The sequence below is a fragment of the Oculina patagonica genome, chromosome 10, assembly GCF_052425735.1.
Source record: "Oculina patagonica isolate OP01 chromosome 10, crgOcupat, whole genome shotgun sequence".
NCBI lineage: Eukaryota > Metazoa > Cnidaria > Anthozoa > Scleractinia > Oculinidae > Oculina > Oculina patagonica.
In genome coordinates, this window is record NC_135767.1 from 6,063,577 (window position 1) to 6,090,289 (window position 26,713).

General features: G+C 38.9%; 2 protein-coding genes and 1 pseudogene across 2 annotated transcripts in view; all 3 read left to right on the forward strand.

Moving 5' to 3' along the window:
- LOC144628361 (trace amine-associated receptor 9-like) overlaps window positions 1-26,713 on the forward strand; it is a 180,227-nt gene that overhangs the window by 66,854 nt on the left and 86,660 nt on the right. The gene's annotated exons all lie outside the window — the stretch shown is intronic.
- Window positions 3,249-4,579, forward strand: LOC144628351 (adenosine receptor A3-like; annotated as a pseudogene).
- LOC144628363 (adenosine receptor A3-like) lies at window positions 8,644-9,838 on the forward strand. Its single transcript, XM_078486462.1, has one exon. It carries the CDS (start codon window positions 8,644-8,646, stop codon window positions 9,553-9,555), a length of 912 nt encoding a protein of 303 aa, XP_078342588.1. The 3' UTR covers window positions 9,556-9,838.

The following is a 26,713-nucleotide window of genomic DNA, read 5'->3' on the forward strand; positions in this document are numbered from 1 at the left end:
AATCAGGCAACTTTACTGTTTTTAAAAGACTAGCTGTGTAGATTGACAGAAAGGTTGAAAAATACAATTGACAGTGTAAAAAAGTGTACGTTCAATGCTCAAGTGTGCATCATTTGATGGCAATAACTTTATCCAACCCCAAATTTGTATTTTAAACATGAAGAACGAATTGAAAACGTGTTCCAGGCCAGCTTTCTTTACCAAATGAACAATCTTTTATTCGACTTTGTTGTGAGGATAATGGCTTCTGGTTCTATTTCACCGTATAATTTTTAAAATTTCTTAAATTATGTAAATGTTTTCGGAAGCAAATATTCTGTTTCCGAGAAGCAAATTAAAAGGTCCCTGGGTTCAAGCTTATTTTTGTCGCGGAGTTTCGACTTGTGCTACCGCTGCGTTTAAAATTATTTTGCTAATGTACCGTTTCGAATGTTTTGAATCTGGGTTCATTTTTTGTGTGGTTTTTGCTATGATGCGTTGTTCATGACAAAACCGGAAACGAGAAGCGAATGACTTCTAGACAGTCTAGACGTCGAGCGTTAGCAGACAGTGAAATGTGGAACATGATTGGTCCAATCAAGAAACAAAAAAAATTGCGTCACCTACTCAACCAATCAGATGAAAAACCAAAACCAATCACGACTTGGTCACGTGTGTTTCCCCCGCTTGGCGCCGGTTGCGTGTGTTTGCTTTGTGTTCTCATTGGTTCATTGTGTTGTGTAACTTTGCTGTGATTGGTCACTTACATGCTTTAATTATTACGTTTCTTTCGTCCTTAGCAACCTCCCTATCCCATTTGCGTGTCGTCAATTACGTGCATTTAAATGTGTTCTTTAATGCTATTTCGCTACACTGGTAAAGTCGATGACAATTTCAATGAAATGGGGTTATCAAAGACTTCCTAACCTCCAAATTTGCTCACAATGTTAAAATTACTCAACTGATTTATCTCTGAAATGTACTCCACACCCAGGTCAGTTACTTATAATTTAATATACTGATTTACGTCAGCAACTGCATTGTCTGATTGAACATTTAGAGTTGGTGACAATTGTCTGAAATGAAATGCTACTAATCAGACAATTGTCACCATCTCTAAATGTCCAATCAGACTCAATCCGAGCCAAGTTATTTGCGTGACATTGCATATTTTATTATGTTAATCTTAAAGGGACTGTGTCACGAATTTTAGCCAAACTTAGGCATAGGAAATGACCATCAAATTCGTTTACATATATAAAATAACCTCTTAAAACAGTGAAGGAATATTCAAATAACACACCAAATGCAAAAGAAGGTACGGATGGCCAAAAGTGTCGAAGATTGAAACGGATTGCGATATAGGTTTTTGAAAAATGGTCCGGCGGAACAGTTTTCAAAGTTAATCTTGTCTGCTTGTAACTTTAAATTACAACGCCCGGAAGACACATTTGGCTACAATGAAGCTACGGTTTTGCCATTTAATATCATAGATTTAATTTCTTTGCAAACATTTAGTTTCATAGTAAATATTTGGCAAAATTTAGTAACATAAAATTAATTTAGCCGTGACACAGTCCCTCTAAGCGAACATTTTCTGACAGTTTATTCTTTTCATTTTTTGAACTTGAAAATAGTGTCATGACTACTCCGAAACTTCGTTCGCTTTTATCGTTTATATTTACTTTTTTCAATCAATACATGTTATAGCAAAAGTTAAAGCATAACTTACTAAAGCGCACGTTTTGGTTGGGTAATTTAGCGTTTAGTATTCGCCTATTTGGTAATGTGAATTCCTTCAACTTTAGGGCGCGCGCTGATGTGACGCGACATGGCGCAAGCGATCAACGCGGTGCCTTCCGAAATATTGGAATTCAGTATACTTCCCATGCCGTTTAATCAGCCTTGCATATGAAACTTATGTTCTAGGAAAGTCCATAGGCGTTCTCATTTGTTTCTGTGACCGTGCAAAGCCTCGGATGGTGACGTCACCGCTCTTGATAGAGCCCAGTCTCCCTTAACCGAGTAAGCCTGGGAACTAAGCTGATTTTAAAGTACATTTTTACAGGAAACTTAAATTTCGATTTCAGATCACCTGCATTTGTAAGAGGAAGTGTTAAGAGAAAACAAATTCTTTTCTAGCCCACCCAACCAGATTGCGAAACGACAAATGTTTATTTTGTCGAAAACAATATATTTACCTTTTAATTAGACCTGCTTACAAGTCAGGGAACGCTGAGCACGAGAAAGGAGTCCTTCTGAACGAGAAACGAACGACTTTGAGACAATCTACCTTTCTGCTTTTTGTTGAGACTTTTGCAGAGCTGAACCATTTTTCCACAATATTCTGGATGATCGATGATTTTTTTATCATTTAAAAATATTCAGTCTTGTTTGTGTTGTCTGAGCTTCATACGCTAAATTTTTCACACTTTTCAAAGTAAACGTAAAATTTATTGCCTCTCACTAAATAAATATTTTGCGCCACGCAGTCTGGCAGTGTCGGCTAATAAGAATTTTACTTTCTATAAAAGAAAGTACAGGTGATCTGAAATAGAAGTTAAAGTCTCAAGAATATGATGAAAATTGCCTTTCCTCAAAACATGTTTTCTCTTGTAGAAGTTAAAAACACTTTTGACTTGCTACAGAGTATAATTTTATTTATCGACGATTCAGAGTGAATTGCTCAAGTACAAAACGTTATCTGCCATTTCGTTCCAAAGTTAACGGCACTGAAGTCTGATTAAACACAACCGATGCTTATTGTCAACAGTTAAAACTAATATATAATTAGAGAGCAATTTTGCGCGGCTCTAACTGTGTGTGTATAGCTTATCATCTTGCAACGTGTAATACAAATGAACATAGGATCATCTTAATTGTTATGCAAGAAAAACCTTAGACAAGTTGATCATGAAAGGTTATTATGAAATGTTGATAATAAGCAGGATGTGCTACCATTAGCGATTAGAAAAATAGGTTTTATTTTAATTAAGGTAATAAGCTGTTCGTACAATTTTCATATCTATCGATAAACTCGAAAAGACTCTACACTTAAATAACGGCGGAACCTAAAATGCGGTCATTGTTTTCAGAGACCTTTTCGCTAAAAAGATGTGTGATCGATGCTATTCTTTCGGTCTTTATAAATTGTACTCTAGCAGCTTATAGAATAATAAGACATTTTTTCAGCTGAAAAGCGACAGAATATCCAAACAACTGACAGATCTGTCAGTTTTACACTCAAACATTCAATAAAATGGGCAAATTGCATGACATAAATTCTAATGCAGCAAACACCGGGCCATCAAGAAGTAAAAGGAATTCATATACAAAACAACACACAACACAGACGAGTGCGAGTTATTAGCGACATACAAATTATCATCTCACAAGTTGATGCTTTTCCCTCAAACCTTAGTAACTTTCTCAACTTTAAGCACTCAAGCATCTCAGAACAATGGCGAACTTTACTGGAGAAGGAAACTATACAAGCAAACTGAATCAAGCACTCATGATCAGCGCACCACCAGCAGGCATAGTTGAGTTTTTTTCAGCTTTGAACATTATTCTTTCCATCACCGCTGCTGTGGGCAATGTTCTCATTCTTTTTGCTCTTAAGAATGTTTCTTCTATTCATCCTCCAACAAAACTTTTCTTTCGATGTCTTGCGGTCACTGATCTTTGCGTTGGTTTTATTGCACAACCACTCTACGCTACCTACGTTATGTCTCTTATGATAAAGATGAACGTGAATGTGCTATACTACGTCGACAAAGCTTGTGAAGCTTCAGGGTATATTTTATGTGGAGTATCTGGCTTAACATCGACAGCAATTAGTGTGGACAGACTTCTCGCCCTGTTGCTGAGACTGAGATACAGACATGTCGTAACATTGAGGCGAGTTCGTGTTGTCACAACTTGTTTCTGGTTATTTGCTGCTTCAGTTGGATGGATTCGGGTGTGGAGAAGAGATATCGCCTTAAAGGCAGCCTCTGTTGGCATAATTCTTTGCCTGGCAACTTCGATTTTCTGTCACACGAGGAACCACCTCAAACTACGACATCAACAAGCCCTGGTACAAAACAATGTCCCCCAAGGACAACAAAACGGAGAAGGGATTCCACTTAACGTAGCAAGATACAAAAAGACAGTCTCCAGCATTATGTGGGTGCAGTTGGCATTACTTGCCTGCTATGTTCCGTGGGGGTCGTTGTCGCTGTGCTTAATGTGAATGGAATTGAACATGAAATCGTGACTTTCTCAGTTGCTACAATGACGCTAGTTTTCTTAAACTCATCTCTAAACCCAATCTTGTACTGCTGGAAAATCAGGGAAGTGAAACAAGCAGTTGAAGACGCAATCAGGCAGCTTTATTGTTTTTAGAACACTAGCTATATAGATCAACGTAAAGTTGCAAAGTACAATCGACAGTCTCCAGATAGCGTAAATACGGCTAAATTCATTTCTTGTAATGAGCAAAATTGCTTTCAAATCAGGTTGGAAAATGTCGAAAAAGCGCTAGAAAACGGAAGATAAACTGTAAATATGTCGACAAAGATGAGCCATCCGTTAACTGTTATTTGACTCAAACATTGAATCAGCAACTTTGTTTTTTCTTTAATTTAGCTATCATGCTAGGCCACCGATGAGAATGTATCAGCATGGATGTATTGTTCATGATGCGAGATTTCATAATGTATTATAACAGAAAATTCATTAATTTAAATTAAATAAAACATAAACAAATGATGGCAATAAATTTATTCAACTCAAAACCTGTTTTTTGAGATAAAGTGTCGTTTAAAATATTTTCCAGACTAGCATTTTTTGACCAAACGAATATTTTTTTCTTAGACCGTGTTGTGACAATAAGGGATTCTGGTTCTATTTCACTGTATAAGTTTTAAATTTGTTTTATTTCTCTTAATGTTTGCGGAAACAAATATACTTACTGAGAAGCAAAAATTGAGAAAGATTTCTGACTATTATTTTTGTCCTTGGGTTTTACCGGTATCTTATATTTGTCGCGGAGTTCCGACTTGTGCCACCACTGCATTTAAAATTATCTTGCTAATGGACCGTTTCAAATGTTTTGAAACTGGATTCAATATTTTTGTGTGGTTGTTGTTGGATGAGCTGTTCATGACATCGAACATTAGCAGATAATGAAATATGGAACACGCTTGGTCCAATTACGAACTGAAAAAAAATTGCGTCACCTTCTCAACCAATCAGATGCAAAACCAAAACCAATCACGACTTGGTCACGTGCGTTTTCCTGCGCTTGGCGCCGATTGCGTGTGTTGGCTTCGTGTTCTCATTGGTTCATTGTGTTGTTTAATTTGTTGTGATTGGACACTCATATAGTTTTGTTATTACGCTTCTTTCGTGTTTAGCAACCTCCCCATGCCATTCGCGTGTCAATTACGTGTATTTCTTGCTGTTTCGCTACATTGGTTAAACTGCTGACGATTTCCGGGGGGGGGGGGGTACTCCATATAATGGCCTATACGGGGAGGCTCCGCCCGAAAGGGGTACCTTTTTTAGGCTTCAGGTATATAAAAGGGTAGGGATTTCACAAGTTTAAGTATATGAAAGGGTATTAAATCCATCATTAAGGTTTTTAAAAGGGCCTTGAATTAAAATATAAAGCGCAACATGAAAATGACAAGAAAACGTCCTGTTCTAAGTCTATGCCATATCTTTTAGGTATATGAAAGGGGTACCTTTTTTCAGTAAAAGGTATACGAAAGGGGTACAATTTCTGTGAAAATGGTAAATAAAAGGGTAAGGGGTAAGAGCTTGGGGCGGAGCCTCCCCGTATAAAACTTTTTTGAGTGCCCCCCCCCCCCTCCGGGTGACGATTTCAATGAAATGAGGTTATCAAAGACTTCCACACCTCGAAATTTGCTCACAATGCTAAAATTTCTCGCCTGATTAATCCCTGAATTGTACTCTACAAGCCAGTTACTTTTGTTATTTACAAATAATTTATCTATAATTTATAATTTTATATATTGATTTACCTCAGTCAAAGGCATTGCCTGAAAGTCAATGAAAAGTTTTATTTATTTGCTATCTATTATTTGTACATGTTCGGGTCTTATGATTATTATCCAGAATCTCTCAGCGATAGCGCCGGAGAAGTCGGTTGAATTATCTTGTCAAACGATTGGACTTCTTTGAAGGAGGGATCTGCAAAAGAGAATACATGACGTCAAGAATATACAAGAGTTTTATTAATCAATAGAGTGAATTCGTGTAACCCGTTTTTTATATGCAAATGCGCCGTGTAATATTTAAATGAGCTGTACAGGAAAACAGAAAATTGCGGACAAATCGTAATTATTTGCATGTGGAAGTCAGGTTAAAATTCAAGCATTTACCCATATGTAAAAACCAAAACAGATAACGGAGCTTAAAATTTCTCATGCCTTGAATTGTCTTGCGATTTTAGACAAACATTTTATATTCAACATCCCGTAAAGAAAAACAAATTAAACTTGACTGTAACACAATTCTGCGCGAGCAATCCAATGGGGAGCTTTAGCAAATCACGATGACAAGCAACTTTTGTTTAGCAAACAAAAGGTTTAATGAGCAGGAAAATAGCTGTACACGTGTCTTATTACTCTTGGCAACTTCCCATCTTCTGAAAAACAACACTGATGTGAAATGAATAAATCCTGCGTGATTTGAACCAGACCGCTAATTTTCGATGTAGGTTGAACATGTTCTTGAAGTGCTTAAAGAAAGACACGTCCTGTTTATACTTATTTTCTGTATAACTATTAAAGTGATTTCTTTGAGGTTTTCTGACCACTCGTGTATTGTTTTATTGTATTATGATTGTACACAAACATTAGAATATTATACGACTCATTAACATATAAAAAACGGGTTACACGAATTCACTCTAATACATGTTATAGCACATGTTATAGCATAACTTAGAAAAGCACACGTTTTGGTTGGATTATTTTTCGCCCATGGGTAGACGCTGGCGAATGCCTTCAACTTAAGCGCGCGCGCTGATGTGTCTTCCGAAATATTGGAATTCAGTATATTTCCCATACCGTTTAATCAGCTTGCGTTTTATCAAGTTTTAAAAATTATAGCCCTTAACCACGACCGTAAAATACTTTTGTCTTGTACAGGGCGAAACTTTTCTTGGTACATATTTGTAAGGCATTTTAAAGCAGCTAAGTCTCTATGCGTTCTCGCTTGTTTTGATGGCCGCGAAAAGCCTGGGATGGTGACGTCGGCACTCTTGATAGACCCAGACTCCCTTAAGCCGAGAAAGCCTTGCAAAGAGGCTGATTTTAAGGTACATTTTTACGGGAAACTAAAATTTCGATTTGAGATCACCTGCACTTGCAAGAGGAAGTGTTTTGAGAAAATTAATTCTTGTCTAGCCCACGCAACCAGACTGCAAAACGACAAATGCTTATTTTACCTTTAAATTAGACCTGCTTTATAGTACAAGTCGAGCTCAGGGAACACTGAGCACAAGAAAGGGGGCCTTCTGAACTAGAAGGGAACGACTTTGAGAAAATCTACCTTACTGCTTTATGTTGGGACTTTTGCAGAGCTGAGCCATTTTTGCCACAATGTTCTTGTAATAAACATCGATGATTATTTTGTCATTTAAAAATATTTAGTCTTTTTGTGTTGTCTGAGCTTCACATACTAAATTTTCCACACTTCTCCAAGTAAACGTAAACTTTAGTGCCTCTCGCTAAATAAATATTTTGCGCCACGCAGTCTGGCAGCGTCGGCTAGTCAAGAATTTATTTTCTATTTAAAAAATCAGCTTACAAGTGCAGGTGATCTGAAATAGTAGTTTAAAATACGTCCAATATTGCCTTTCCTAAAAAATTTTTAAAACACTAGCTTTATTTTATTCATCGCAGATCAGAGTGAATTGCTCAAGTACAAGACGTTGTCTGCCACTTTGTTCAAACCAGGTTAATGGCCATGACGGTAAAACTTTGAAGTCTGATTAAACACAAGCGATGCTAATTGCCACAAGTCAAACAACTAATAGATAATTAGGAAACAATTTTGGCCGGCTCTAACTGTGTGTATTTAGTATCTTGCAACGTGTAATACATATAAACTGACATAGAATCATCTTATATGTCATGCACGAAAACCTTTGACAAGTTGATCAAGGTTGATAATAAGCACGATGTGCTACGTTAGCGATTAGGAAAATAGGTTTTATTCTAATTAAGATAATTAGCTGTTCGTACAATTGTTTTCATAGACCTTTTCGCTAAAAGGATGTGTGATCGATGCTCTTCTTTCGGTGTTTATATGGTACTCTAGCAGCTTAAAGAATAATAAAACATTTTTTTCAGCTGAAAAGCGACAGAATATTTAATCAACTGACAGATCTGTCAGTTTTAAACTCAAACGTTCAATAAAATGGGCAAATTGCATGATATAATTTCTAATGCAACAAACACCGGGCCATCAAGGATAAATAGGAAGTTATCTACAGAAATAAACAACACTTGCAAGGCACAAACGGTCGTGTTATCAGCGACATATAAAATCATCGTCTCACAAGGTTTTTCTCCTTTCTCAAACATTAGTAACTTTTTCAACTTCGAGCACTCTTTGAGCCAAGTTTAATTTTATGTCCACCCAAGAACAATGGCGAACTCAACTGGAGAAGAACTGAACTACACAAGCAAACTGAACCAAGCACTCAGCGCACCACCAGCAGGCATAGTTGAATTTTTTTCAGCTTTGAACATTTTTCTTTCCATCACCGCTGCTGTGGGCAATGCTCTAATTCTTTATGCTCTGAAGAATGTCTATTCTATTCATCCCCCGACAAAACTATTCTTTCGATGTCTGGCGGTCACTGATCTTTGCGTTGGTCTTATTACACAACCACTTTATGTTTTCTACATTATGTCTCTTAAGATCAAGATGAACAATGTGCTGTATTATGCTAACCAAATCTCTGGAGCTTCAAGTTATATTTTATGTGGAGTATCTGGCTTGACATCGACAGCAATTAGTGTGGACAGACTTCTCGCACTGTTGTTGGGACTGAGATACAGACATGTCGTAACATTGAGGCGAGTTCGTGTAGTCATAACTTGTTTTTGGCTAATTGCTGCTTCATGTGGTTTGCTCTGGGTGTGGAGAAGAGATATGACCATTACGGCAGCCTCTGTTGGCTTACTACTTTGTCTGGCAACTTCGTTGTTCTGTTACACGAGGATCCACCTCAAACTACGACATCAACAAGCCCAAGTACAAAACAATGTCCCTCACGGACAACAGAACGAAGAAGGGATTCCACTAAACATAGCAAGATACAAAAAGACACTTTCCAGCATTATGTGGGTGCAGTTGGCTTTTGTTGCCTGCTATGTTCCGTGGGGCATTGTGGCTGTGCTGGATGCGAATGGAATTGAACATGACGTGGCTTGGTTAGCTGCACAAATTCTGGTCTTGTTAAACTCGTCTCTAAACCCGATCTTGTACTGTTGGAAAATCAGGGAAGTGAAACAAGCAGTTAAAGGCACAATCAGGCAGCTTTACTGTTTTTAAAAGACTAGCTGTGTAGATCGACATAAGGTTGTAAAGTATTACATTGACAGTGTCCAAATAGCGTGAAAAAGTAGCTTAATTCAATTATTAGAAAGTGCGAAAATTGCCTTCCAATCGAACTGAAAAGTATTGAGACAGCGCCAGAATACGAACAATAAAATGTAGAACTGTAGACAAGGAACGCTTGCCATAACGCATCCATTTGGCGAAAATAGTGACGTAGCGGCTTTGTTTTAATTTTAATTTAGCTATCATGATTGGCCACAAATGAGTTGAAGCTTTAATAATACACACTTGTATAATAGGAGTTTTGGCGCAAATGATAAAAAAAGCTCGGCTCGCCGGCTCGCCTCGCTATTTTTATCATTTGCGGCCAAAACTCCTATTATACAAGTGTGTATAAGCGCGAGCGGCACGCAAAAAATCGCGAGCTGCATTGGTGCGCCAGAATTTTTTTTCAATTGAACAAATATTTTTCTTTGGTATATACAACAGATGGCTGCCGAAAGATATTCGTCAGAAGTTTTGCAAGCTATGATGGAGGAAAACCTCCGTGAATTTCAAAGAAACCCACAAAAGAACAATATGTTTATTATTGCAAGAACCAATTTTGATAATTGGCTCCGTGTATGGAAAATGAAAATGCCTGAATCTGACAGAAATAACAAAGATCTTTACACTTTTGCAAGAAAAAACAAAAAAAACTTTTATGATCTTTTATTAAGTGAAATTAATGAATTACAAAGCTTAAAATCGAGCTTTGGGTTGGAAGTTAAATTTTATAAACAAAAAACCGGTATAAAAGAATATATGTGGCATTATTTTAAAGAAAAACAACCGCACGTTTTTAACGAACATAATAAAAAACAGATAAAACAAGAGTTCGATAAATTTATTGAAAGAGCAAAGGGAGAAATCGAGTCTTGGTCAGAGAGAGGCTCAGGCTGGGTTATTGAAAGAATAACAGAAGCGTACGTTAATGTTGCACGCTATCAGCCATTGCGGGGAGGAACATATTTACCTCTTCCAGCTAATTTGGCAAAAAAGATAGCGATTGTTAACGTAAGAAACAGGGATAACGAATGTTTAAAGTGGGCTCTGAGAGCTGCTTTATATCCACCTGCAAACGGCAAAGACCCCCAAAGAACAAGTAAATATCCAGTTAACGACGAAATTAACTATGAAGGAATTGTTTTCCCAACACCTGTAAAACAGATTGACAAGCTTGAGGCGCAAAACAGCAAACTTGCAATAAATGTGTTTGGATGGGAAAACAATCTTGTGATTGTGCACAGAATAAGCAAAAAAGAAAAAAACATTCCTCGTATAAACCTTATGTTAATTGAGTCAGGATTAATTCAGCATTATTGTTTTGTAAAAAGAGTAAGCGCTCTGCTTTACGATCAGAGCAAATCACACAACTCAAAACACTTTTGCATGATGTGCTTGACCGGTTTCACAAGACCTGACTTGCTTGAGAACCACGAAAAACATTGCAATGGTGTGAACGGCAGGCCAACAAGGATCGAAATGCCAAAGAATGGAGAAAACACCCTTTCTTTTCAAAATTATCAGAAACAAATGAAAGTGCCATATGTGATATATGCTGACTTTGAGGCATTGGTAAGAAAGATGCAACGATGTGAACGCGAAACGCTCAAGGACCGCCAGAAGAGAAAAGATCTTGGTGAAGAACAGGAAGACTTGGAGCAAAAAAGCTACACTGAAAAGACAGAACAGCACGAGGCATGTGGTTTTTCTTACACTGTAGTAAGGAGCGATGGCATAAACAAACCTCCAGTGACCTACAGAGGTAAAAACGCAGTTGAAGTGTTTTTGAAATGCCTTTTAAGTGAAGAGAAAAAAATAAGATTTGCTTTGGCAACACCAAAGCCACTTGTGATGACGGCAAAGGATTGGGAAGAATACAGAAACGCAACAAGTTGCCACATTTGCAACGAAAGTTTGATAAGTGATTCATTTTTTGACTCAATGCCTGTTTGGTGCCACGACTCAGGCCGTTATTGCGGCCAAAGCCACAAATGTTGTTATTACGCGGCACTTAAAGAAATAGAATTTGTAGGCCCAAAAAGAGAAAGAAAAGCAAAAAACAAAACAGATCAATGGATTGCAAAAACCCAGGAAGAATGTTTGTTTTGCTCGGAACCTTTTATGAAGAAAAATTATAAGGACTCTGTAAAAGATCATTGCCACATAACAGGCAAGTTTCGAGGAGCTGCGCACAACGCATGTAACTTGAAATTAAGAATAAAACCAAAAACAGACCAAATACCAGTTGTTTTTCACAACTTAAAAGGCTACGATGCACACCATTTAATGCAGGCTATGACTAAGCTAAAGCTTCCAACAAAGGAAGAGAAAAAATGCGGTGCGAACAACATGGATGTAAAATGCGTTGCCAACAACATGGAGAAATACATTACATTTTCATTTGGCGGTTTGCGCTTTATTGACAGCTTAAACTTTCTTCAAGGAAGCCTTGATTCACTCGTAAGTGCAACCCCCAAACAAGCTTTAAAAATAACAAAAAAACTTTTCTTTGAAAAAAGCGAACTGTTGTTGGACGATGGAACATATCCATGCAAATACATTGAAGTGTGGGAAATGTTTAAGGAAAATGATTTGTGCCAAAGTTTTTTTGAAAAACTGTTACAACCAGAAGAAAAAGAAAATATTATAAGCCGACTTTGGATAATTACTCAATCCGAAAAATTAAAAACCATTTTTCTTGAACAATACGAAAAAGCAAAAACCATTTTTCTTGAAAACTTTGAACTGTTAACAAAAAAAGGAATTTATCCATACGAATACATAGACTCATGGGATAGATTTATAGAAACAATTTTACCAAAAAAAGAAAATTTTTACAGCAAGCTTAATGATGAGCACATAACAGATAAAGAGTATAAGCATGCACAAAACGTGTGGAAAACCTTTGGCTGCCAGACGTTGGGTGACTACCACGATTTGTACGTACAAACTGACGTTACTCTTTTGGCAGATGTTTTTGAAAACTTCCGAAAAATATGTCTTGAGAAGTACGGGTTGGATCCTGCAAATTATTACACATCTCCAGGCCTTTCTTGGGACGCACTATTGAAAAAGACAGGAGTACAGCTTGAGCTACTGACAGACTACGACATGCATCTTTTTGTGGAAAGAGGAATAAGAGGAGGAATTTCAATGGTAAGCAAGAGATACGCAAAGGCTAACAATCCTTATGTTGAGGGGTATGACGAAAAAAACCCAAAAAAATACTTAATGTACCTTGACGCTAACAACCTTTACGGGTGGGCAATGAGCAAGCCGCTGCCAAAAAGTGGTTTTAGGTGGAAAAGAGTTATGCCGACAGAAAAAGAAATTATGATGAAAAAGGAGTCTGCAAAAGCTGGGTGGATATTGGAGGTTGATCTTGAATATCCCTCTGAACTGCACGATGCCCACAACAGCTACCCGTTGGCACCAGAAAAAAAGAAAACAAATAAAGACTTATTTTCGCCTTACCAAAAGAAATTAATAGAAGAGCTTAAATTTAATCAGCCTGACTGTGAGAAGCTTGTGTTGACACTTGAGGACAAAACTAATTATGTTGTACATTATCAAAACTTGCAGTTTTATCTGAAACAAGGAATGAAACTGAAAAAAGTTCACAGAGTATTAGAGTTTGAACAAGAGAAGTGGATGGAACCCTACATTCGGATGAACACAGACTTTCGTAAAGAAGCCGAAAGCGACTTTGAAAAGAGTTTTTACAAGTTGATGAACAACTCAGTTTTCGGTAAAACAATGGAAAACCTGCGTAATCGTGTTGACATAAAAATAGTGCGAAGCAATGAAACAAACAAAATAAGAAAATTGATTGCAAGCCCATTGTACTCAAGGCATGTAATGTTTTCTAACGATCTAGTTGGAATAGACATGCGCAAAAGCAAGCTTATTCTCAACAAGCCAGTCTACACGGGAATGACAATTCTTGACAACAGCAAGATATGTATGTACGATTTTTATTACAACCACCTGAAAAAGGTATACGATTCAAAGTGCGAGCTACTGTACACGGACACAGACAGCTTGTTGATCGAAATAGAAACAGAAGACGTTTACGCGGACATGGCAGAACACATTGACAAGTACGACACAAGCGAATATCCCCCCGAACATCCACTTTTTTCTGTCAAAAACAAGAAGGTGTTGGGCAAAATGAAGGATGAGTGCGCGGGTGAAGAAAAGTGCAAGATTACAGGGAAAAAAATTCCTGTGCTTCACATTATTTCTGAAAGTGTTTGCCTTAGATCAAAAATGTATTCTATCGCGTGCGCAAAAATGAATATAAAAAAAGCAAAGGGGGTAAAAAAGTGCGTAGTAAAAAATGAAATTGTGCACGAAAATTATTTAGAAACGCTTTTTGGAACAAAGCAATTATGGCATGGAATGAACATACTTAGAAGCGAGGGTCATGAGATTTACTGAATGCATCTCAACAAGGTCTCGCTGTCGCCTTTTGACTCAAAGCGATGGATAGCGGATGATGGGATACATACAAATGCTTACGGATATAAGCCGACATAAACAGAACTTTTATAGCTTTTCTGGTGGTAACTGTGTATTTGGAGGAATAACAAGCAATTCTTCACGCACGAAGCCGCGCTTTGGACCATCGTGCAAGTAATAAAGCACTGGCTGATCAGGTTTAGTAACAGACCTTTCGATGCTGTAGACTTTTAATGACCAAATCGGATCTGTTGCCCTTTTTACGCCGCCTTCTAGCTCGCCAGGTTGGTAGAGATAGCGCACATTAACGAGAGAGGGTATTTTTTTTTCTTTCTTGCCAACAGGCCTTGTATATTTTGAGGACGGTTTGGACGAAACAGCCTTTTCTTTGATTGCAGCAGCAGGTTTTTTTCCAGTAAGACTGGTAACTTCGTTGTTCAGAGCGGTAACAACTTCGGGAAGCCTTTTTACCCACGCTGTCGACCGCTGGCCAGATGGCAGGTTCATCTCGACACCGTACTGATAACCAAACAGGCGCCCTGCCAGTGTTTGATTAAAACGTTCAACAATAGCTTGATCTCTGTGGATATTAACACGTCCGCGTCTAATATAGGTTTTGTGATTTTCCATTTCTTTAGTAACAGCTCCCATGAATTCGCGACCAGGGTCAACTTGCAGCATCTGTGGCCATTTTAGTGCACTTCGCCTGTAAATTGTCTGAAAACCTTTTGCAACCTCAGTTGAATCTTTGGAGGTCAAAGGCTCGGCCTCTTTGAAACGGCTGGCAACGTCAACAACAGTCAGCGCGTATTTGTAAACTTTTCGCCCTCGCGGCAGTTTGTCGTGTGGCAGAAAAAGAAGGTCCGCCTGGTGGACCGCGTTAGGAGAAGAAACATCGAATTTTGCGCGAGGAACGTATCGTGGTGCCGGAAGGTAGATCTGCCAAAGGGCCTGCTTAACGAGCCACTTTTTAGCAGCATCTTCGGAAACCTTGGCCGCCTCGGCTAATTTTTTTATCGCTGCAATTCCCTTCCAGTAGCCCTGGGGGCTATAGTAGACTTTCGAGATCTTTGCATCCATGCGTATACAAGAAAAAAAAGAAACGTTTAAAGAAACCGAAAGGCAGCGTACCCAAGTGCAAGCGCGCCAGCGCCAACGAACATCAGTTCACCTTGTTTCTGCTGCTCGCTTGGCTGATAAAAATCAGAGAACTTGGGCTCTTTCGGAGGAATCATTTGTTTGTCAGGATGTGCCTGGTTGTAGAGTTTGAAAGCGTAGTCAGTGTTTGTGAAGTTCTGTTTGGCCTGCTCTTTTATTTCCGAGTTGGTTTGTATCCAGTCGAGGAGCTTGGTGCGGTCTCGAGAGTATTTAGCGTAAGCTGCCTGGTAAGCCTCTAGAGCTTTGTCGTGCCTTTCTTTTTCTTTCAAAGCGGCGTCATCTCCGCCACCCAAATATTTGGCAAGATAGTTGCCACCAATAAAAGCAACAGCATTTAAGATAGCCCCGCCTGCCATAATTGCGACGCTGGCCATTGTGTGTATTTGTTCTTATATTATGAGAATTTTTTTTTAATTGGTGGGAAGAATTTTCTGGTCTTCTAGATATTGTTTAAGGGCAAGACTGCCTGTCATGACAGCCGTGAACTTTGCATAGTTCATAAAACTGCTGCTTGGGTCAGATGTGAAGTTTTCTTTTACAACTTTTTTAGCAGCCCAGCCGATTCCGGCGGCTAGGCCAGTAAGAGTGGCGGCATCCATGAGCGTTTTCACGAGCTTGTTGTCGGACATGGCGTTTTGTTATAAAATAAAAATAAATATTTAAATTAAAAAAAAATTTTTATGCATTCTTTTAATCTCATCAAAGAGCTCTAATAAAGAAAAAAAAAGTTAATTGCTAAAGTCAGAAAGTAACACAGAAATCACTTGCTTAAAAACTTTCGTTGGTTAAACCAACATCATCAACCGCAGAATAAAAGGTTTTTTCCATTTCATCAAGCACCAAACTGTTTGCTTCTTCAATTATATCTTTTCTTTTTTCATACTTTTTTTTAAGATCTTTTAAAGCCTCATACCAAAAGTTTAAACTTTCTACAGATTTTTCAGAAATTGCATAAAAAATTTTTAATTTTTCTGGTTCTAACCGGTTTAAAAAGGCTTTTCCCTCTTTCAAAGCAGCTGTTGCTTGTGCCTTATGGAGCGAAGCTCCGGTGCCCCCAGGGCACCCTTTTTCAAAGCATTTTAGCTTATAAAGCACAAAAAAGTTTCCAAAATCCAATCGGTCAGACAAAGTGTATGAACTTGTTGTGGTCATAGTATTTCGTTTACTTAAAAATAGAAAATGTTTAAATGGAATTTATTTAATAATTTTTTTAATCCATACTACGGATTCCTCTTTTTGAGCCCGTTTGGCGCGTGTCTGAAGAACGCGTTGCAACACTTCCAATACTTTCTGCTGTACCTGGTGTGTCATCAGTTATAAGAGTTGGCGGAGCTTTAAATGTTGGACTTCTTTTTTCGTTTATAAAGGCTTTTATGTCTTCGCGTTTCACATTTGTAACAGTTGTAACGATTGCAACGCCGATACCAAGCAAAGATATCCATTGATTTGTGGTAAGAAATCTTGATTCAGGCGGATCCTCTGCCACTGGCGGAGTTACATTTTGGGAGCTCTTTGAGCCCCGGAGCGAAGCTCCCTTTGCAGCCGCAGATTTCTTTTCCTTTTCTTTTGCAATTATTGCAGCAGCCTCAACAGCAGCTTTTTTCTGTGCTTCACGAGCCTGTTTTGTTTTTTCAGCAGCAAGCTTGCCAGCAGCCACTCGCTTTGGATTTTTGGCAGGCTTTGTTGCTGGAGTTGTTGAAGTAACTTGTGAGGGCGAAGCCCTCAAGCCATTTTGGCTGTTCTGTACTTCTTGGGCAATCGGAGTTTGTGATTGACTTTGTTGTTCGAGCTCGGCCATTATATAATGAGAAAAAAATTAATATTTAAATGAAAAATGCTTAGCAAACGTTTTTGGTCAGCATTTAACGAGCATTGTTCAGTAATTACTTAGCATTTTCTTAGCATTGCTCAGAAAAATCCTCAGTAGTAGGTGTTTCTTTTTTTGATGAACTTGCTGAGTCGTAATCAATATATTTTGCTGTTATCAAAGCGGCAGATGCAGGAGCAAGAAGCTTGCCGTAATTGAAAGACAAACTGCCGACAAGATTGGAAAGCTCGCTGTTTATAATGTAGTCATTTTTAAGCTCTTTTTGTAAAGCTTCAATATTTTTCATGGGCACAAACAGACTTGCTAATTTTGTTAAAAGAGTTAGCGCGCTGTCAATAAGATTTTCCGTTGTCTTGGTGCCAACGTATGCCTCATATCTCTTGAAGTACTTTTCAACTTCTTTATCTGTCAAGCGCTTCACCTGCTCGTGTGTCAGCTGCACACCGATTGCTTCTTTGGACTTGCCTGTTGAAACAAGGATTGCAAGCCTCTCGCGTAAAGCAGGAATGTTTGGTCCTTGCATAGCCGCTTCCATTGCGCTTTGTGTACTTTCTGGTTCAGATCCAAGCAGTTCCATTACGGAAGCTAATTCTTGTTCACATGCAGCATCGGGTGAGGTTGTTGCGAAAGGATCACTCATGATTATATTATGCTAAAATTATGTTCAATAAAAAAATTTTGTGCCGTAAGGGTGGCGATGAGAAATGACAAGATGCGAAAACTTATTTTTTTTTAGCTTTAAAATGATTTCTTTGTAATCCTCATGGGCAAGTTCGCCAGCGTAATCCTCAAAGATTGCCTTCGTGGTCTTGGCAGAGGGGGTGTAAAAGAAAACGATTGCCGCTACATTTTCGCGGAATGAGGCTGTTATGCTTGTCATTTTTTGAGTCAGCACCCATATGCTTAAACCTGCGTGGCGAGCAGAGAAAGCAAGATTGACCAACTCCCCTGTTCTTCCTTTTACATCTTTCGAAGCAGCACAGTCGTCGAGGATGATAAGCGTGTTCGTTCCCTCAAAAAGAAATCTTGAAAGCCTTAACCAAGATTCCACCTCGTGCTGCTCGCAAATAAAAACATAAAAGCGAATATCTTCCTCAGCAAAGCGATAATAAGTCTTGTTGTGCTCGAAAGTCGGGCAGATGAGCACGATGTAGTCAAACTTGCCTCGGAAAGGGCCACAAAGCTGATTGACCACGTATCTTGTTTTTCCTGAGTTCGTTGGTCCCACAATGAGGGCGTTGAAGGGTATATTGGCAGGATCCATCTTCGTTCGTATATTATAAAAGCACAGATTCTAACTGCCTGCCAATTATATTCATTTGGGCGTCGCTGATTACGTAAATGTGGCAGTTCAAATTACCTGAGCCGCTTGCTTTCCTCTCTAGCTCAAGTTGGACACCGTCCTTTGTGTTCACAAGGCGCGTGCCGCTTCCATGCATCGAGTGGTCAGCCATGGAACGCAGATCAATAAGAAGGCCAAACTTGTCTTCTGTGTAAAACTTTTGCAGAGTCATGTGCTGCGTTCTATTTTTTTCTTTCATGTAGAATCTTTTAACTTCTCCCCAAATGTCCATTCCTTCAATGCCGTTGTTGTACAGCATGTTTGGCGAGCCGTTGACAGTGATGCTTACTTTTGTAAGGTCCGGGTTAATGTACTTTTCCGAGCTCCTTGCACCTTTGTTATATTGCTCAATAAATAGGAGCAAGATACCTTTCAGGGACCTCCTCTGCGGGTTGACCCTTAGATTCAGACGTGTGTCGGAGCCTTTTGCAAAAGTCACCACTTTAACACGCTGGATGTGGTCGTAAGCGAACTCTTTGCCGCCCGAATAAGCGCTGAACGCTTCATCTGCAATTTCCTTGCTTCTTATCATCTCGTACTCCAGCTGGATGTTTGTCAACTTGTATTTCAGTTTTGTTGTATCTGAGCCTCTGACCACATGTTCGGCTGCCGCGAGCTTCAGTTCGAACACAAGATCGTTGTATAGTGCCTGAGGATAAAATGCCCCATGGTCAGTTAAAATCTGGTGATCCAGTCGGATTCGGTATTTATTACCATATAGCTCATTCAGCTTTTTTTCTGCTTCGACTCCTGAAGTTTTCTTATCGCCAGCATTTGAGCGAATTTTGTTAAGGTCCTCGCTCTGAATGCCCTCTGGCACCCTGTCGTCGCGCTCCTCCTGCGAAAGGAAAAAATCCTCAAATATTTTGTAGATGTCATAGCCAACCGTGTCCTGCACGACGGTGCCTTCGTACTTTACAACAAACTCGTCGACCAGAGCTCGGCTGGCGTTGTCAACCAGAAAGTTGTTAGCATGGCCTCCGCTCAAGTCGATGTTGAAGCGCAGCGCCAGCGAGCCAGGCACAATGACCTCGTTTTCGTTCAGCTTGGGCACTGAAACATACAACGTTTCCTCTGGATTGGCTTCTGTGCGGTCAAAAGTGATTCGTTTTACCGCGCGCTCGGCTTTCAGTGCGCCGAGTATTTTCTCTGTGCGTCCCGGTCGAAGGTTTTCTTGAACAGCAGCCATCTCTCGATTGGTTTTATTGTTAAATTGAAAAGTTTAATTTGAAAATATATATAAATTACGTGATGGCGGAAGGTGGTGGTGAGTTTGGATACGAGGACCCTGATTTGGACCAAGATCTTGACCACAACAGTGATAACGATGATGAAGAGGAACAAGAGGTCGACACAACCCGACCATTTCAGCCCGGGTGGGCATCCACACCCTACCATGGGGGTGAACAACATGAAATGCAAACAATGCAGCACGAACAGAGCGGGCTGCCAGACACATCCTACGAAGAAACACCATTGTTACCTCATCATGTCGAAGACCTGGAAGAAAGACTAAGAAATTTAAGAAGAAACTCAGAAACTTCATTATTGGACATAAGAGACGTTCCTACAAATATTACGAGTGACATTTTATCACCTGAAGATCAAGAAAAAGAAATACAAAATGTAAAAGATTTTATAAAGAAAAGGTACCAAAAAGTGGATTTTGGAAAACTAGGGCCAATTCGTTTTTCATTAAAAAAACCAATGGAAATTGTTGTGGCAGGTCCAAAGGGTGGTGAAACAAAGATAGTATTAGATGACGGAAGCGGTTTGCGTTCTGATTTCTTAAACAAAACTTTCGTTAAAAAAGCACTTGGTCCAAAAACCGAAACTCTGATTTCACAGGAAAAAGAAAAAATACAAAATGAACGCAAAAGATTAAGAGATGCCGAAAAACAACTTAAAAAAAGACAAAAAATTGAATTTGAAAAAGAAAAAGCCGCCCAAAAAGTGCAAGATCGGAGAATAAAAATGGAGCGAACTCAAGCCAAGATTGATCAACTTGAGCCAAATGTTGAAAATGAATCAGAATTACGCAGACTTAAGCAACTGAAAAAAACTATCAAACCGATTTTGAAAACGCAAAAAAAGAAGTTGCTGCTTACGAAAAACAAGAAAAGCAGAAAAAAAAAGATCAAAAACAGGTCGACCAACTCAGGGCAAGCATCGCTGCCCAAGAAACTAAAAAAAACACTTGGGAAGAAAGGCTTAACGAAACAAAAACTTTTGATGAACTTCGTCAGAAAGAAGATGAGCTCAAGCGCCAAAACGAGGAAGACAAAAAAATTATTGAGGATGAGAATGCCTCCCCCACTGACAAACAAGCTGCGGAAGAAAGAGTTGCAGAAAGAACCGAGGAGCTCGGGCGTTTGCAAACGCCGATTGCCGAAAGAGAAAGGGCGCTTCCACTTCGTGAGAGGATCAAAGAGATCTTCAAAAAACATGGCGTGACATTAACAGCAATACTTCTGGCTGCTGGTGTCACGATTGGTTCTGTTATTGAAACCATTACAAACGCGTTGAAGGCAACCGGCAAAGCGTTGGGAAAAGGCCTAAGTGATGTTGGCTCAAAGGTTGCGTCAGCTCTGCCCGGTCTTATTGGCTCGATTGCGAAATTTCTTTTCAAAACCGCTGGTCAAGCCATCGGTTTTCTTGCTGAACACACCTGGCTGCTTATCCTTGCTGTGGTTGCTTTTCTTGTTGAAAAATACATCAAAAAGAGACGTTAGCGCATAAGGGCGTAGAGCAAAGCTGCAGCTCCAACCGCACCAACAGCGACAGTTGCTTTGTTTATTTCGTGTGAATCATTGGCTACGGCCTTAGTAGCTTTAGCGCTTTGCGCGTTGCTAGCTTGTGTTTCAGAAGCGCTTGCGGCGAGTGCCTGATTTTTTTTTGCTGTGGCGCTCTTGTGTATAGGATTTGAAGGGTGGCTGTTTGGTGGGTTGATTTTTGATTTTCCTCCGGCCATCAGTTTAAGAGCTGCTTTTTTTGTAGCTTTATTAACCTCATCATTCACTCCTAATTTCATCCCAACAACAGCCTGCTTAAGCTGGTTATTGTAGCCAACAACGCTTTCTGTGTTTATCACCATACGAGCGGGCATCAGCCAGGCACCTGGGCAGACTGCAAGGTTAAGCCGAACCTTAGCCTCGTCGATGGCGAGTTGGTATCTTTGGACCGACTTTGCCAGATCAGGTTGCCTTATAGCGTCTTCAACCAACACGAGGAACTCACTTTGCGCTTCCTTTGCACGGCCGCCTGTTCCAAGTATGCTACTTCGAACGTTGACCTGCGAACCCAGAATACAGTAGACAAAAGCCTCAATTGACTGGTTTATTCTTGACAAACCCGCCTGAGTAAGCCCTTGCGTTGCATTTGCACAAAACCAGTCAGCCTGTGATGCTGCAGAATCATCTGGCTGAATGTAATAAATAAGGTTACCGTCGCTTGCAGTTCCACCTTCATCCGAAAATTTATCGTAATCGGGGTATTTTGCTCCAGTTTTTTGTATACCATTGCTTGAAATCCAGATATAAATAGCACCAAGTCCGTGGTTTGCACCTGTTGTAAAACGAAAATCGCTTGACGGGTCGACACCGAACTCAGCATATATTCTTTTGTACGAAGCCACGTCGTACTTGTTGTCGAACTGGCTAAAAGTTGGGTCGCCTGGCAAGGCGCTTACGCTCTGAATTCCCCCCATCTGAAACAATATTCGCCTTATCGTGAAATAAACGTGAAAAAGATAAAAATTACGCACAATCGGTGGCAAGCTAAGAGCTGAGTGCTCTTCATCGAAAATATCTCGACTTATACCGCAGCCTGTTGTCGCGCACCATACCGCAAAGTTAAGTTGCTGGGGCCAATAGGCCATGTTAGGCCCCGCAAGCCACTTTTTTTACTCTTTTCCTGATGTATGCTTCAGTTTTGTTTTTTGAAAAATCTCTCTTAATTTCGTTGTGAAATATTGATCTGGTGTTACGTAGATGTTGATTTTGCTGTTAAATATTTTTTTCAAACTCGGTGCGGCTTCGTGAAATCCAACCGCGGGAATTGACAAAGATGAGCCTTTTGCGCCGCTTGGTGACAGCTGTTGTGGAAAACCGCCTGAAATTTGATTCACCCCCAGTGCTTTTTTCATCTCTGGGCTCCAATATTTGCTGTCAGAGCCAAAAACATTTATCAAATGGCCTTGCCCTGCCTTGAAATAAATGTCTGCCGTTGCTGTGTGGTTGTACGCGAACTCAACCTGTGCAACAAATTTTGTTCGGTCAGCGTTTGGATATTTTGCAAGAAAAGGTTTCCACGCATTGTCTTTTGCCGCTTCAGAAATTGTAGTTGCTTCTGTGGTTTTCATCCACTTCATAAAATCTCTTTCTTTGGAATCAAGAAAAGTTGATTGAGAAATGTCATCAGCTCTCGGAATAGGCGGAGCCATTTTATATTAAAGATTTATTTTTCAAAAGATAATTATAAAGATGGTTGTGCTCACAATCGACGCGAGTTCCAACGGGGAAGCTGTTTACTTTGACCAGCCAATTGAAAAACCAAGGTTTATCAGCCTGCTGTCATGCTCGTTACAAAACAGCTGGCGTAATCTGGAAGAAATTGGCTCCATAAGCATTAAACAAAACAATGTGAGCAACAATGTTGCTGATTTTTTTCCAGGCAACTACAATTTTGATGAAATTACAACTTACCTGACTAATAAGTTCAAAGATCAACAAAAGCTAACAGTAAAAAGGGATGATTTAAAAAGAGGCTTTTCAATAACAAAAACAAAAAATATTGAAAGCTTTTCTTTTGATAAAAATCTTTCTAAACTTTTTAAGAACACAATTGTTGATGCTGCTAACGCAAGAATTGAAGATTTTACTAAGCCAGACTTTTATTACATTCACTGCGATTTACTTTCCAAAGAAAATAACTTGTATAATGGAAAGCCAAGTGACATTCTCGCTTGTGTACCAATAACCGGGAAACCTTATGATTTGGTTCATTACCCTCAAAATTTTATCAATAATTCACGTCGAATCGACGCTGTTCAGAGTGTGAACAGTGTCACATTGACCGTCAAAGACAAAACTGGCAGTAAGTTTGACTTTGTTGGAGCTCCGCTTCATTTTGAATTAGAATTAAATTAATATTTTTTTATTGTATATGACCATGTCATCTGCTAATGTGCTCCCGAGTGCCCCTGCTTATGGTGATCGCGAAGAAACACAACTTTATCCAAGCCTACCAACAAATGCTGAGAATTTTCGGCTGACTGAAATAAGTAAAATTGAAAAAGAAATATCCGCTGAAGCTGAGCATTACAGGCTTGTGTTAAAAAAATATAAAAAAGTCCGGAAAGTTATTCACTATTCCGTGGTCTGTCTTGGCGCCGTGACGGCAGCTCTGTCTTCTGGAGCTGTTGCGACTTCACTTACTGGTGTTGGAATTGTTATCGGCGCGCCTGTTGCAGCAGTAGCAGCTGTATCTGGCGCAGCTTCCACTGGCCTGTCAGTTATCAACAAAAAGCTTGAACGTAAAGTTAATAAGCACTCAAGAATCCTCGCTCTGGCTGTTGCAAAACATGACTCGATAAACAGCTCTGTCTCACAAGCTCTGAATGATAATCGTGTTTCTGACAAAGAGTTTCAACTGATCTTACGAGAAATGCAGAAATATCGTCAACTTAAAGAGACTTTACGTTCAAGCTTTGCACACAAACAAACAAATTCACAGCCAGACATCGAAAAAATACGACAAGAGATCATGAAAGCAGAAAGACAAAAAATGAAAAAAAAACTTCTCGAAAGCACCACCGACATTTCGAAATAAAATTTCAGTCCAATAAAACATTTTTTCATTTTATAAAAGAATGATTGCCTGCGCTCATCTTGTTGTTTACTTTGTGATTGAATATTTCACGCGCGAGTGACTTACTGTGCCGCTTTCATTAATTTCGGCTCCAGTTTTCTCACTTCACGTTTTTTTGCGGTTTTCACATACCAAGTCGCACAGGTTTTTCTGAAAACTTTTTTCACTTCCGTTTTTACCTAGAATTGGAATGTTGTCGCCAAAAAGTATTTAGACAATTTTAGGCGGGGCAAACAATACAAAAGTTTTATTTTTTAACCTATTTTAGCTGGCTTAGTAAGTAATCAATAATCTTAAACATTAGTTTCTAGAACTTTGTTAACCAACGCATTACCAAAAAGTATTTAGGCAATTTTAGTTGGCTTAGTAAGTAATCAAAAATCTTAAACATCAGTTTCTAGAACTTTATTAACCCACGCATTACCAAATAGTATTTAGGCAATTTTAGGAGGGTCAAACAATACAAAAGTTAATACACGTGAATCAAAATATTTTTGTTAAAGTTCTTAGCACAATATTTCACGGTATATTTTTACGTTAGTCAAATTGAATATTGTCGTTAATTTATCATAAATCGCAAAACATACATACAAAGAGTTTCAAAATGATCGCTGTGTTTCATGCAATTTTCTTTATTCTCACCGAACGTTTTGAGCCTGCTTGGCAGAAGAATGTCAGAAGAATAACATATCAAGTCGTTGAGGCCATGGAAGAAGCAAAACAGAATAAATCACCAACCTATTCAGATGTTGCCGGCTTAAAATATTCAAGATGAAAAAAAAATAATTAGATTACGTCAAGGGGGTTTCCCACGCAATTGACACAGGGTAAACAATGACTTCCTGTGTTACTCAATAATTTATGCACTCACCGGAGCGTGCAAGTTTTGTTTAGCTTGTTAAAACGTTTGCGACAACACTGCTGTCTAATTTTTTTAATTTTTCAATCAGCTCGTCTGTTAAAAAGATTGTTATTTGTTTTTCATTTTCTTTAGTTTTTTTGTATGTTGTAAACGCTTTTCCATGAGATCTTTTCAAGTTTTTCTTTACATTCAAGTTAATTTCTCCAGTTCTCCCTCTTCCCATCTTCGTTTACTCAATAAAAGCATTTGTTCAATTGAAAAATAATTCTGGCGCACCAATGCAGCTCGCGATTTTTTGCGTGCCGCTCGCGCTTATACACACAGGTATAATAGGAGTTTTGGCCGTTGGTTCGGGCGAATCCGCTTCCGGAAGCTAAAAAAAAACGGGGGTTTAAAACGAGACTTTTAAAAGGGTGTCAGCACCTCACCCCTTTTTTTTTACCATTTCCACTCCTGCTTTCCCGATTTTTTTGTTTGTTTTAGCCATGCTTTGGATAATGATTGCAGCTTTCTTTTTCTTAAGTTTTCTGGTATTTTTTCCAGATCGTACACCAGGTCATATATTTCTGCTAGCCTGAAAAAAGATTCTTTGTAGTTTGTAAAAAAAAGATAATGTATATAATTTTTTGGTAAAATTGACGTAATTGGTATAAATGTCACTTTTTCCTCAATGGGGTTTTCTGCGCTTTTACCAAAAACTTCTGGTTTTTTCACTTTCCTGTTGCTTTTACAATAAAATTCTATTTTAAACAATTCTGGAAAAAGATCTTCTTCTTTTTGCATTAATTCCATATTATTTTTTAAATAATTGTTATTCTCTGAACATAATTCACATTTTTTTTGGGTGTAGTTTGAATCAAAAAGGCTTAAAAGAATCTTTTTTTTCAAAATACCCGCCATTCTAAAGGGGGCAATAAGAACGGTGTCAGTATTTTCAACGAAGTCATGTATTTTTTTTGACAGCATGTAATTTACGTAGCATTCATCTTCATCTTCAGTTTCTGTATATAACTTTCTCGTTCGGGGTCCATTAGCCACAACACATTCTCTGGCCAACTCCATTTACACTGATGTGCCTTTTGTTCAATTGAAAAATAATTCTGGCGCACCAATGCAGCTCGCGATTTTTTGCGTGCCGCTCGCGCTTATACACACTTGTATAATAGGAGTTTTGGCCGCAAATGATAATAATAGCGAGGCGAGCCGGCGAGCCGAGCTTTTTTTATCATTTGCGCCAAAACTCCTATTATACAAGTGTGTATAATAGATGTAAACGCGAGGTAAGGTTTCACAGACATTTAACAGTTGATGTCGATTCCTCGTTGGACGAGTGCAAATCTATAAAATTATGACCTATACCAGAGTTAAAACTTTTGCTAACAGTTAAGCATATAATCAAGAGAGTGTGACAATTTGTTTGAAGATTAACACAGAATGTATGATAACAGAAACCTTTAGTTAATTCAAGTAAAATAAGCTGATTCCAGGTAAAATTGTAAAACGTTCATGTATTTGTTCATCACCAGATGGCAGCGGCAACGAATAAATGAAACCGAAAACTTGAAAATTTTAGCTAAGGAACGGTTAG

Bases quoted from the DNA above. Each gene is read 5' to 3' on its own strand.
- LOC144628363 (XM_078486462.1), top strand. From the start codon at position 8,644: ATGGCGAACTCAACTGGAGAAGAACTGAACTACACAAGCAAACTGAAC.